This window comes from Epinephelus moara, chromosome 4 (genome assembly GCF_006386435.1).
Source record: "Epinephelus moara isolate mb chromosome 4, YSFRI_EMoa_1.0, whole genome shotgun sequence".
NCBI classification, from domain to species: Eukaryota; Metazoa; Chordata; class Actinopteri; order Perciformes; family Serranidae; genus Epinephelus; species Epinephelus moara.
In genome coordinates this window covers 571,229-584,510 of record NC_065509.1, presented here as the reverse complement: position 1 = coordinate 584,510, position 13,282 = coordinate 571,229, and the positions used below count along the sequence as shown (strand labels likewise).

The following is a 13,282-nucleotide window of genomic DNA, read 5'->3' as shown; positions in this document are numbered from 1 at the left end:
AGACTATCGCAGGGCTGACAAAAAAGCTTCTGAACACTTTTTGTAACCAGCTAAGAGTCCTTCAGTTCTTGTTTGGGGGATTTTCACCCATTCTTCCTGCAAGACACTTCTAGCTCTGTGAGATTAATAAACAGAATTTTGACCAGGGGTGCCCAAACTATTACATGCCACTGTATCTGGCTTTAACACACAGTCAATACTTGTTTGGAGGATTAATCCATTGTAGATATTGGTCTTTGAATGGTAATGTTGATAATCAAAAAAATAATCAAATAACACTAGCCTTAGCTTAAAAAAAGAAGTGTGTACCACAACAACAGGTTGGCAAAGTGGTGTGAATACTGAAGTTCACTCTATTGCTTCATTCATGCCTGTATTGGGACCAACACGCTTTTCCTTTAATGTTATTCTTTGATCCTCCATCCATTAAAATACACGAAAGTCTCCTGGTTGATAGAAATAAGGAACCTACTTTGAGATCTCCCTGTGTAATAAGCAGGAACTTGTTGAGACTCCATGAAGAGAGAAACTGGTAAGCCTTGGATATGACCCAGACTGTAGATATCTGCACTGTGGCTAACACCAAGCTAACAGTCTGTCTCTGGAGAGTGAGCCTGGACTGGAAGACGCTAAAAGAACCTGAGTGGTGGGGGAGACAGAGCGAGACAGAGACAGAGACAGAGACAGAGACAGAGAGAGAGGCTGTAATCAGGGCCCACAAATAGAGATATACCGGGTGTAATTCATTCACTAAAAGCAGATTTCGTCAAACAATCAGTTGATATGTTCACAGCAATTCTGCCCTACACAGGCTAACTGCAGTAACTACGCAAATGCTGAAAAGTTTCTGAGTGTCCAGCCAAATGCTTCTAAGTAGAAAAGTGGTAATGCGTGTATTTTTAATGCCTATAAACGATTATCTGTGATTTAACCTATGAGTATTAATTTCGTTGACCTTTTTTCCATGACCAAAACGAGACGACGACGAGCTGAGAATAGATCTTGATAAGACAAACTGGGAAGAATTCTATGATTAATTTTCGTGGCGAGATGTGACAAAATTATTCATGGTGGACTATCAGACATTAGAACAAAGGAAACACTTCATACATCTATTAAACAAGACAGGTGCATTGGAGAGAGAAGACCAAAAAGTTGCAAAAGGACTCCCGCACACTGTCTAACTTGCAATATATAATTTATTTGTGATGTTTCGGTATTAGACCTTCATCAGGCAAAACTATCAGACATTGAAAGCAGAGAATAGCCATGTTTGCAATTATTTTCAAACGCTGCATGATCGACAGGCTGGTAAACTCCAGTAAATAGTCGGTGCCAGGATGTTTCGCTAGTCAGCAAAAACACTCACACCAGAGTAGCGTCAGCCCTTGGTGCGAGTTATGAGCTGTAATTCAGCAGTAAACAAGCAGCTGTGTGTGTCTGGCTGTGGATGGTGGAGCTGCTGAATGGATTTGTGGAGTTTGTTAGTTGCAGCAGTGGCTGTTAGCAGTTAGCTCCACTTTTTAGCCACTGAATGGCAGCGGAGCACCGGCTGCTTGCCACCTCACAGCTGATTCCTTGCAGAACTCGGTCCTGCCTCTTGACAGGAAGGTAGGAGGCTCAGTTGTCTGTGAGTGTAGCTGTGTTGTAAGTAAACAGTCTGAACTCAGATCAGTTTTTCTGACAGAGATGAAAGTTTAGTTTTAATCACCAACTCTGTTAGACGACACGAGTTTAAACCTCCAGACTAACATGTTGCACATTAAGAAAGAATTCCGGCTTTAATGAAGTTATTTCTCTGCTTCTTAACAGTGAGATAGATATGTCAGAGTTTACAATGAACCTGGGTACAGTCCTTGTTGACATCAGATTCCTGTTGCCATAAAGCACAATGAACTCTTTTGAAAGACTTCAGGACTATTTGTCAATATCCAAAAATGTGAAATGATGTCTACTCATGAATGCGCAAAAAATGTCATTTATGATATACCTGTTAAAACTGTGGTAAAATACCTTGGTATTTATGTGACAAAAGATCAAAAAGAATGAGAATTATTCAATCTGACTAACAAAATCGATGAATGTAAACATATTAATATTTGGTCGCAAAGGGACTAGTCAATTTTTGGTAGGACGTATCTCACCAAGATGGAAAGCATCTTGAGAAATGTCCACCCAGCATCTTCATTAGCACTTAGTACCGTCTTTGTTAAGTCTATAAACAGACTCAACTTCAATTTTATATGGAAGACTCGAACTCATTATATCAAAAAAAGCTTTAACAGTTAACGACCTGTCTGAAGGTGGGCTAAAGGCAACAAACTTTGAATGTTTGAATGTAACTTAAAAAATGAACTGGTTGAAAAAATGTGTTAAATTCCCAGGCAGTATCCAGCATATATTCCCTAAAACTTTATTTTTTAAAAAGGGTGGTACTGAATTTATTTTAAAATGTGATTACACTGTAACCAAATTGTCAATTAAGCTTTCAAAATATCATCAGCAATCAACAGGTTTTACTTTTTTGGAAATTATTTTACAACCACAACTTTATACCTCAAAATAAGATTGTTATGTTTGTAAATTACCTGTTTGAATGGTTAAATAAAAAGTTTAATAAAAAATGATGTGATGGCATTACTGTGAAGGCAACATTGTGTGCCTTTTTACCTGAGGCCCTGCTGTTTGAATGATGGCAACACAGAGATGACAGGAGAGGAGGGGACAGCAGCAGGAAATATTCCATGGTCGTTGACATCATCACACTTCCATCTTGCTCAGACGACGGTGTCACCGAGTTGCTGGTCTGATTCCCACCCGTGAGACACTTATCTTTCAGAGATGAACCTAAACCTTTGCACATCACTGAAGAAAGACAGACAGCAGGAGAGAAAGACAGACTGTGTGAGAGACAGCATGACAATATAATGCCAGTGAAAGATTCAGTCAATACAGTGTTTCAGTGAAAAAGGTTTAAGTTAAGGTTTATAAAGGGCTGATATGAAACTTAAATGGAAACCACCTCCACATAACCTCTCCGGGCATTCGGCATCTATTAACCACCACTAAAAGTATTTGTTTTTGCCACTGACAGGTCAGATTGTTATTGTAAGTGTCTAAAGACATTATGAAAGGATCTTTACAGAGATAGACTTTTTTATTAAAGAGTACGATCCTTTTTGTTTAACCAGAAACAGAAGTTCAGATTGCTATTGTCAAACCCACCAGACTCCATTTAAATAAACAGTAATTTTAGTGTGTATAGAGCCAGCATATATTCACATCTATCTGGGTGAATTAAGGGTTTAATAAAAGCAAACCAGAGTTGGTGATTGCTGGAACAGTGGAAAGACAAACCAAGACAGTGCGTGTGATTTTTATTGTGTTTCAGTTAACTCTGCACCAAGTGGGTTTTACAATGACAAATTATTCTTAACTTAAACGGAGTCTGGTGGGTTTGGTGACAGTGATTTCAGGGCTGTTTCTGGTTAACCAAGAAGGATCTATTTCTTTAACAAAAAGGTATATCTCTGTGAGGATCCTTTCCATAATATTGTTAGACACTTTGAACAACAATCTGAGCCTGTCAGTGGCAAAAACAAACACTTTTAAGCTCCGTTTACACCAAACACTTTCAGTATAGGACCTTTGGAACCAAAAGTAACCCTTCAGGCATGGTACAAAGACCCTAGGTCCGTACAGTACTCTTACATGTAGGTGGCGTGTTGTTGTCCAGCGCTCGCTGTATTTCCTCATCATTGGTGACACAGATGAAAGTCTGCACCTCATTTAAAGCCCACAGAACTCGGTTGCACGCCGACATTTGCAGAACAAAATAGAACAGGCTGCAGTGAGTGTCTCTCGATGGGATATCAAAAAATAGCAGGTTTGTGCATTTAGCCATTCTCAGGCAAGCACAGGGGTTTAGTGTTGCTGTAGCCCCAGGAACGACGCTCTGGGATGCTTTTTTTTCTCCAAGTGAGGATTGGGATATATGCAGTTCACATAACCCGGTTGAAATTAATATACATAAATGCTTGAAGATTACCCTTATGACTAAAACACGTGATCCAAGAGAGACAATAAAAACTCATGCCAATGGTCAAGGTTGTCATGTTGAAATTTAAGGTGTGCTGGTGGATTCACGCCATCAACTCATGCATTGAGTAACGCTACAAGGTAACGTTCTGCCATAAATGTTGCCAGCAATCAGCCCAGTGAATTAAGTTATTTTTCCTCTCAGACTACAGTTGCTGTGAGAGGCAGCAAAACATCCTTTCATTTTACAGTTATAGTTTAATAATATATGGAAAACTCTCCAGGATATGAACAGTGATTACATAAGCCTCAAAACCAGCCACAACTAAGTCCTGAGCAAAATTGACCATCTGCTGACCAAACAACGGACTGCAGTGTTTCTAGCTCCACCTTTAAGTACTGAGATCTGTGTGCTAGGAACCCCAAAGGAGGGGTGACCAAAAATTGGGATGGTAAGAAACAGTTCCAGTGGTACCATCCACAACTTTTCACAGTGAAAACTGAAAGAAAAAAAAAGTACCGCACTGAAATGAAACATACCATACTGTTTAGTGGACACAGGGCTTTTGTGAACGTACTTTGATGGTGCTCAATTGCCTGCAGGGTACACTGTAGCCTGTATCGCCGCTGTAACACTCAGGTCAATTCAATTCAATTCAATAGGCTTTAGTGGCATGACACTCTCTCAATACTGGACCAATTTGAAATACTGTTGTTCCCATGAGTCCCTTAGACACAAAAACATGAGATAATAGGATCCAGGTTGAAAATTACCAAATTTACCTACTGATACTGAGTATCTGCTGATAACCACTTGTGCAAATTAACAAAATGCCGAACAATGTACACTTAGCCTAAAACAAGATGACATTTAAATATGTAATGCCAGTCCAACTGTTGGATAGCTTTGCCTGTTGCTGTTAAACTCAAGCACTAAGATTATTTCTGCTTCTACAACAGCTTTGCCTCCAATAACAGCAAGAATGGTCTGTGTGTGTGTGTGTGTGTGTGTGTGTGTGTGTGTGTGTGTGTGTGTGTGTGTGTGTGTGTACTAACCATAGTCCCACTGAGCATGTGCTGTAACAACTAACAGATACAGACTGAAGTCCTCCAGCATGGCTCTGCACTCTTTGGGAACCAGATCTACGAAAAAAGGACAAAACCCAGAGAGGTCATGCAGACAGTACAGTAAACTGGACCTCTTTAAGGGAAGTCATTTCTCCTCTCAGTGATGTGACAAACAACTCATTTTAAGCCTGAAGACCATATGCTGTCTGTCCAATCATTCACAGTTTTGCTAAAAAATACAAACTCTTAATCCCCTTAAGATTTGTTTTTAACATTACTATTATTACAATCAAATGAAATGATCATTTTCTGAGCAGCACCACAGCTCTGCACTAATGCAATAAAGGCTGAATTTAAGTTAAATACTTTGCCATATCATGTAGAGTAAAAACAATTTTCATGTTTTACCCCCAAAAATATTAAGCTTTAAATATTACATTTACATTCATCATTTGGCTTAAGCGTTTGTCCAAGGGATATACAAATGAGGTACAATCCAAAGCACAGTCCATCGAGGAGAAGCCTTAGAGACCCATCAACGCTCAGTAACACCCTCCACCTGACAAAACTGCCACAAAACACTCTCAGAAATAAGGGTTCTAAAATGGTTCTCTTTCCAAAGGGCTGAGGTTCTACCTTGAACCATGTGCCTCTGAAGAATCCTTTTTGGTAGGAAGGTTTCTTTGAAAGACTAAGGGTTCCATTAAGAACCCTTTTTATCCAAAAAATTCTTTTTTGGAGAACAGGTTCTTCAAGGGATCTTTGTAAGAGTAAGGGTTCAATTAGGAACCCTTTTCATCCAAGGAACTCATTTTCTCATATGGGGATAAGCCAAAGGTTCCTATATGGATCTAGTTAGCACCTTTATTTCTTAAAAGTGAAGCAAATTACAATTTTTTTTTGTATTTGGGATTGAGAGTGAGAGAGTGAAAGAGTGGATTAGGTGAGCAATGTAAGTACTCTTAGGACTTTTCTGTTAATATACTTACTATAAATGAATACCAAATTTAGAATGCATATAAGTAAATTAGCACACACAAAACACTGTATATGGTGTAAAGAAGTAACTGAATAAATAATTAATGAAATGCTGACAAATTAATGAATTATTAAGTAATGCAGTTACAGGTGACTACAGAGCCTGTAAAGTCCCAAATGGTGAAATTTTTCATCTTGTGTGCACAAGTTATTTTTCTTTGCACAGGAGGTAAGTCTTTTTGAAAACAAGTTTTTATCTTGTTGGTATAATACAGGTTAATTATCTTGTGTGCACAAGTTCACTTGTTCCCACATAAGTACCGTAAAACTTCAGTTAATACCCCAGGCTATTGTTTGCTTAAATCACTTAAATCAATGAAATCAATCAATCAATCAATTTTACAGTACTTGTTCTCACAAGATAAAAAAATGTCACCTTTCAGGACTGTAGGTGACTGTACTGAACGACATGCCATATGTAGACCTCCACACTGTTAATGTGACTGGACATTATCTTCTTACCTGTCTTTGAAGCTTGACTGATCTTGTGAATGATTTGGAAGCTCCTGTGTATGTCTTGGAGGTTGATGCTTCCTGCAGTGCTTCCTGCTCTTGGTACATGCAGCTGCAGCCACAGGGCTTTGCTGCAGAGGGTCCACAGCAGGGTGCGGAACTGTCCAAACAGTTCAGAAAACACAGACGACTGACCAAGGTCTAACCACTGTACCGAGTGAGACCAACGAAGACAATCTGGCTCCATTGCTGTCCCCTCTGTGCCCCCTGCCTCCTCCTTCTCTGGGTTTCCATCCCTTTGAAAACCTGAGCTGAAAGACACAAACACTCTGCAGTTATCACACATGGACCAGGCAGGGTGGTTACTTAAAGATCAACAAAACACAGAACATATTTTAGACCACATTACTGGTAGATTTGGTGAAATGTGCAGGAAACCTGAAATGGTGCACCATACAGTCCATGGGAACGAGTAATACAGTTTCTCTCTTTTCATTTAATAATAGAGAGTAAAAAAAATAAAGTATGTATTAATGGCCAGTGTGTAATATCGTACAAAGTGTAGTGCAGATGATCTAGCATGACTCCAGCCAGATGACCTGACATGACTAAATGCATATATATATATATATATATATACATACATACATATATACATACATACGTGTGTGTGTGTGTGTGTGTGTGTGTGTGTATACGTATACATGTAAATACTGTATAAACTAAGCACAAAAAGTTGGAAATTTGTGTTTGGTAGATTATTTCGTTGTTGTAACAATGCTTCTTGGCAATACATCTTATACCGTTGGAAAGCCTGTTTATTTCCCTTTTAAAGCAACACAATGGAGTTTTTGAGCCCTCAAAATATATATCCAAGATCCTTGTGATGGTACATCAACTCACAATAGGTTGGATGACACCTCCGTCATTGCTTGAGAGTGTCTGTTTCACTTGCACTGGCACTATGCAGTTTCAGGGTTCGGGTAGGAACCCGGACACGAAAAAGACTACAACATTTGGCTGCTTTATGGCATACGTCATATCCGCCTCCTCGTCATATCCGCCTCCTCGCTTTAGAGTAGCGTAGCCGAACCGAGGTGAACAAAGTTAGATGTGGTTGTCATGGCTGAAGCGACAAAGAAAAGGAAGAAGGTGAACGTGTTGTCCAAGGAGACAAAGAAAAGATAACAGGAGAGCGATTAAACAAGAGCTCAAACAAGGATTAATATTGGCCCGGCTTTCACACGCTGGCGAGAGCTGAAAGAGGAGGAGGGATGCCCGACCGATGGTGACCTGGCACTGTTACTGCTGTTACCCTCTACTGAGGACAGTCACTGTCTGCAGGTCGGCTGCCTTATGTACATTTTAAGATAAAGTGTTAGCCTACATACAGACAGCTTTCATTTTAGTTTGTCTTTAACAGTTTGCTGTTAGCACCGTGATGTGTCGACCGCAATCATAAATCATAATAGCGGTGAATGAGAGACTGCGGACAGAGCAGATTGAAATATGGCTTTCTACATGCTGATCACATGTATTGATAAAGTATTGGCTTGGCTGGCAGAGGTTTAATTGCACTTACTTACAGTAACAAGCGTAGTTGTCGTCAACTAGAGTAATTTTGAAGTTATATTCCCTTCGTCTGCACCGCAGCCTCTCTGCTGTTGTCTGACTTCACTCTGTTGAGTTTGTGTTTCTATGTGTGCAAACGCGCTGTGAGGAGATCAGCCCTGACATACAGAGAGCAACTCATTTCTGAGTTTCGAAAATGAATAAATAAATCAAGCAATCGACCTAATCATGCATGTACAAAATGCTATAAGGCTACTTTACCTGTTTTAAAGACATGATGATCGCGCATTACACGGCCAGCTTCAAGAAGTTCACCAGTATTGTTGGCTTGTCAACAAATGCACATGCAGAAAGATTTTTGTGACAGCTGTAACAGACAATATTGTCTTTTCGTCTGTAGGGGGACCCCGTGAGGTATAAAGTGCGTTCCTCCATTGTGTTGCTTTAAATGGTGCCACATTTTTAAGGAACATGCATTTGTGGGATGAGCAGCAGAGCTCAGTATGTGGGTTGCACCCATGAAAAGTTTGCCAAATCTTCTTTGCCAATGCCAAACAGGTTTTTTTTTTTGCTGTTGATTCTTATTTGCTGTTGTTTGGTGGATTGGATGATTGAAGTCTGAAGACACAAGACATATTGGCAATTTAACAGTTCATTCAGTTAAGAAACAGGAGCCTCAGTAGCATGTGGAAGAACCATACACAGCCACAACAGGCTGGCACCTCCTCCTCATGATGCTCACCAGCCTGGTCACACACTGCTGTGGGATGGCATCCCATTCTTCAACCAGCATTTGTCTGCCCACTTGGTTGTGTTGGTCACTCTGGCATGAACAGCACACCCAAGCTGATCCCACAAGTGTTCAATGGGGTTGAGGTCAGGACTGCTGGCAGGCCATTCCATCCTCTCCACTCCCAAATTCTGGAGGTAGTCTCTGATAAACCCCGCCCTGTGGGGGCAAGCCTTGTCATCTTGGACGATAGAGTTCGGTCCCAGACTGTGGAGATATGGGATTGCCACTGGTCTCAATATCTCTCTGCATTGAGATTCAGGTGCCAATCAGGCACTTGATTGTCAGCACCTGAGGGTACCAGAAGCTCAAAACAAGAGTCAATAGCAACAGCAAAAAAACAAAGCTATTTCGCATTGGCAAAGAAGATTTGGCAAATTTTTCATGGGCGCAACCCACATACTCAGCTCTGCTGCTCATCCCACAAATGCATGTTCCTTACAAATGTGGCACCATTTAGAAGGGAAATAAACAGGCTTTCCAACGGTATAAGATTCATTGCCAAGAAGCATTGTCACAACAAAGAAATAATCTACCAAACACAAATTTTCTTACTTTTTGTGCTTAGTTTAGATGTATGTATGTATGTATATACTGACAGGCCTATGGTAACTGTGTAAATAAGATATAGTCCTGTTAATATAAATTCCTGCTTTGTACATAGTCCACAAGCACACGATACAACAGTAATAATAATCAAAGAAATTCTACAGATTCTTTTGGTCAACATAAACAAATTCACTGAGGATTCATACTCGTTGCTGAGATGGGGAGATTGGCTTTCTCTCCATTCTCAAACCTCAACAGCTCAGCCATTTTGACACGCCCACACGGCTACTCAACCCTACAGCTTATCGCCACAACACCAGGTTTGCTGTGGTGCTGCACTATTTATTGACATGACAAATGATGGAAGTAGAACATTATGATGTCACAGTAACGTTGATCTTTAACCTTTTGGATATAAAATGTCATCAGTTCAGCATTTTATCCTATTAGACATTTGTATGAAATTTTGTCATAATTAGTGTAATGAAAAACATGTTTTGTGAGGTCACAGTGACCTTGACCTTTGACCGCCAAATTCTAATAAGTTCATTCTTGACTCCAAGGGGATGTTTGTACCAAATATAAGAAAACTCCCTCAAAGTCTTCTTAAGATATTGCTTTTAATGAGAATGAGACTGATGCAAGCTCACAGTGACCTTGACCTTTGACCACCAAATTCTGATCAGTTCATTCTTGAGTTCAAGTGGACAACAATGGGACAACCTGAAAATATAATGCTGGCACGGAGCCATAAAAGATAGTTTGAGAGAGATGTTCAAAGCCTTGGCCCATCACTGCTTGAAGTGGACTTGGTTTTCTGTTTCAGCATGTGTCAAATGCATCTAATTCTGTTGTCAGAAAGGCGGTTTTAGGTAATCAAACGCATAGGCTACTGGGGCCCTGGATGCCTAACAATAGAGAATTGACAATCACCACAACCGCCAAAGGCTGGTTAACTGTGACATTACCTGAAAGTAGCTTCTTGCCTGGTAGTTATTTCCATTTCAGTCCATTCCTGCTGAGATCCTTTCACATTCTGGTCCTTGTTCAGTTCTGTACTCACACTGTTCCATTCCACTGAATCAGCTGCACTGACAACGAGAGCAGTTAATTTCATCAGGTCAGTCTTTCCATTAGGAGATATCACATCTGTTTTTGTATTGGGGAGCAGTTGTTCAGTCGGCGCCTCGGATGTGGGTGTATGTGAAACTAGTGGAGCCAGCAGATCAGTGGAGGAAACCAGCACCTGAAAAAGGAGCTCTAATGAGGAATGGTCCTGTTGGCAGACCCCTGACAGAAGCAGGGCTGAGAGATGGTGGGAGGAGGATGAAGGGGGTGAAATGGTGTGTAACAGTTTACAGTTTTCTAAAGTGGGCTGTTTTTTTATATTTGCTTGGACTGAGTCCAAAGCTTCCACACTGTTCTGGGCTGGACCAGTGTGGGATATGTATGTTTGGCACTGGATGGTTTGGTCTTTGCTACAGCTCTCTGGTCTTTGTTGGATAAAGGTGGACTTTGCTAATACAGGATGGTGGCTCTCAGAGATATTACTGTCCAAATGAAGGTCAGGGATGTAAATAGGAGAAGTTTTATGGCGGGTGTGACGAGATAATGACTGTAGGGAGCGGTGATGATTAATAGAGAAGAGAGGAGAGGAAATAGGGTAGGTATGCTGCAGCTGCTCCCAGGTCCACTCAGATCTCAGAGCAGAGGTCCCACAGCTGAGCCTGGCCACCTGACTGACGGAGTTATCAGAACATGTGTAGGCCTCTTGGTTGTTGTGGACCTGACAGATGTGATAACTCTGCTCAGAGGCCCAGCAGTGCAGCTGCTTGGCTGCCATATCTGCTTGATGCACTGCTAAAATCCTCATCAGCTCTTTGATTGAGAAGGCAGCAGGGTGAGGCCCTTTGCTCTTTGGAAGACTAGAATCTGGTGTGGAATAATGTGCCTGCTGTAAAAGTGCAGTCCTCAACTGGGTGATGTTGTGCTGTGCTCTCTGCTCTCCCACTGCCTGGTTATACAGCTCTGTGCCAGCTAAAATATCCTCCAGCACTTCTCTTGGTATGGAGTCTAATTCAGTCTGGGCTACAGCAGACAGAATGACACACACATAATGTTCCATCAAAATCAGTGCCTGCAGACCAAGTAAGTCCAGAGTCTGTTTTATTTCCGCCAGCAGCCTGGTGTGCTGGACCAAAGCAGGCCTCAGAGAGTGATCAGACTGGACTTTGGAGAACAGACAAGACCAGTGGTTGAGATGGACCCGCAGCTCCTGACTCAGTGAGCCAAGACCAACCGTGACTGTAGACCAGCTGGATGGGGTCTGGAAAGGAAAGGAGAATGCATGTAATTGTGAATAGACACCAGAGGTTTGATTTGAAATGGTTCTACAGAAGTGCTGACACAGTACCTGAGTTCCAGTACCGATACTACAGTGATTATTTTCACAGTGCCTTAAAGGAATACTCAGACGATTTGGGAGTTATGCCCTTTCTCTATCATTTTCATAGTGAGACAACATGATCAATATCTTTTTTGAGTCTGTACGTCCAGTGGCTGGGTCTCAGCGGTTAGCATTGTGGCTTAGCTTAGCAAATACAATTGAAGTCTATAGGGGGTCAGTAGCCTACTCGGTAAAAGTAAATAAATAAACGTTACAGAAACCCTGAAGCTGGTATTTCTACACGTGCATTTAAAATAAACATGTTTAAACATTAATTCGAAAAACGAGAGTCCTTTTTAGTCGTTTTAGAAGAAGTTTGATACACGGAACTATAGTGTGTTCACGTCCTACGCTGTGATCCGCAGAGGGATACACCGGTGAGTAAGCACAGGCACAGACGTAGCCTGTAAACAAAATTCAGCTGTTTATTTAGCCTAACCGGACTATAGTAGTAATATGTAGCTGCAATGGACGACTTTGAATGCGATTTTGAAGAGTTTCTTGTAGCGGACACAGATCCAGAGCCATACCTGTTTGAGCCGGAGTATACAGATGAGGAACTCCAGGTGTTGGATGCTGAGCGGGCGAGAAGAGAGGCTGAATCCTCCGAAGCGGCAGAACAGCAAGGGGCCGAGGGGAAACAGAGGTCAGGGGAGGATTGGTGGTGTAGCTGTGGGGCTTGCCATCCTATGCCTACGGAGGTGGAATCATTTTGCTGCACAGAATGGGATTCGGTGCTACCATCATTGGGGAGGCTAGAGATATATCATCAAGAGGAAAACTGCCGCAGAGAGTGTATCACAAGGAGTGAAAACTTTGCAGCAATCACTAATCCTGGCGTGATTGAAACATTTTTTCATGTTCCTAAGATAAACTGGAAAAAACGGCCCAGGCCTGCAGGAGCTGATGGACAGCTTTCAGTCAAGTGAGTAATATCGTCTGTGTCGTCTCTTCGTTTGCTTTTACCGAGTGACCTAGCGTACATGCCCCAGAGCCAGCTGCAGCTGTTGCTCACCGGTGTATCCCTCCACGCAGGGCGTAAACACACTATACTTCCGTGTATCAAACTTCTTCTAAAACGACTAAAAAGGACTCTCGTTTTTCAAATTAAAGGGCCAGTGTGTAAAATGGGTTGAAAACAGTGACATCAGTGGTCAAATTCTAGATTGCAGGGCTCACTCGCTCACCCCTCCCGTCGGGTAAATGACGGTGGCCTCGTAGGACCAAAAGCCTTGCGCAGACACGAGTTTTTCAGGAGTAGGTCTATCTAGCGACAAGGTGAATATTTATTTAGAAATCTAAACCATGTTACGATATTGTAATGAATC

General features: G+C 41.4%; 1 protein-coding gene across 1 annotated transcript in view; it reads right to left on the bottom strand.

Moving 5' to 3' along the window:
• The window catches only part of ccdc142 (coiled-coil domain containing 142), a 44,613-nt gene that overhangs the window by 14,674 nt on the left and 16,657 nt on the right, over positions 1-13,282 (bottom strand). The window contains exons 8-12 of the mRNA XM_050043217.1: positions 10,477-11,834; positions 6,607-6,908; positions 5,095-5,181; positions 2,671-2,865; positions 473-639 (exon numbers count right to left, since the gene is read on the bottom strand). Of these exons, the coding sequence (XP_049899174.1) occupies positions 473-639; positions 2,671-2,865; positions 5,095-5,181; positions 6,607-6,908; positions 10,477-11,834 (2,109 nt within the window). The remainder of the gene's footprint in view (positions 1-472; positions 640-2,670; positions 2,866-5,094; positions 5,182-6,606; positions 6,909-10,476; positions 11,835-13,282) is intronic.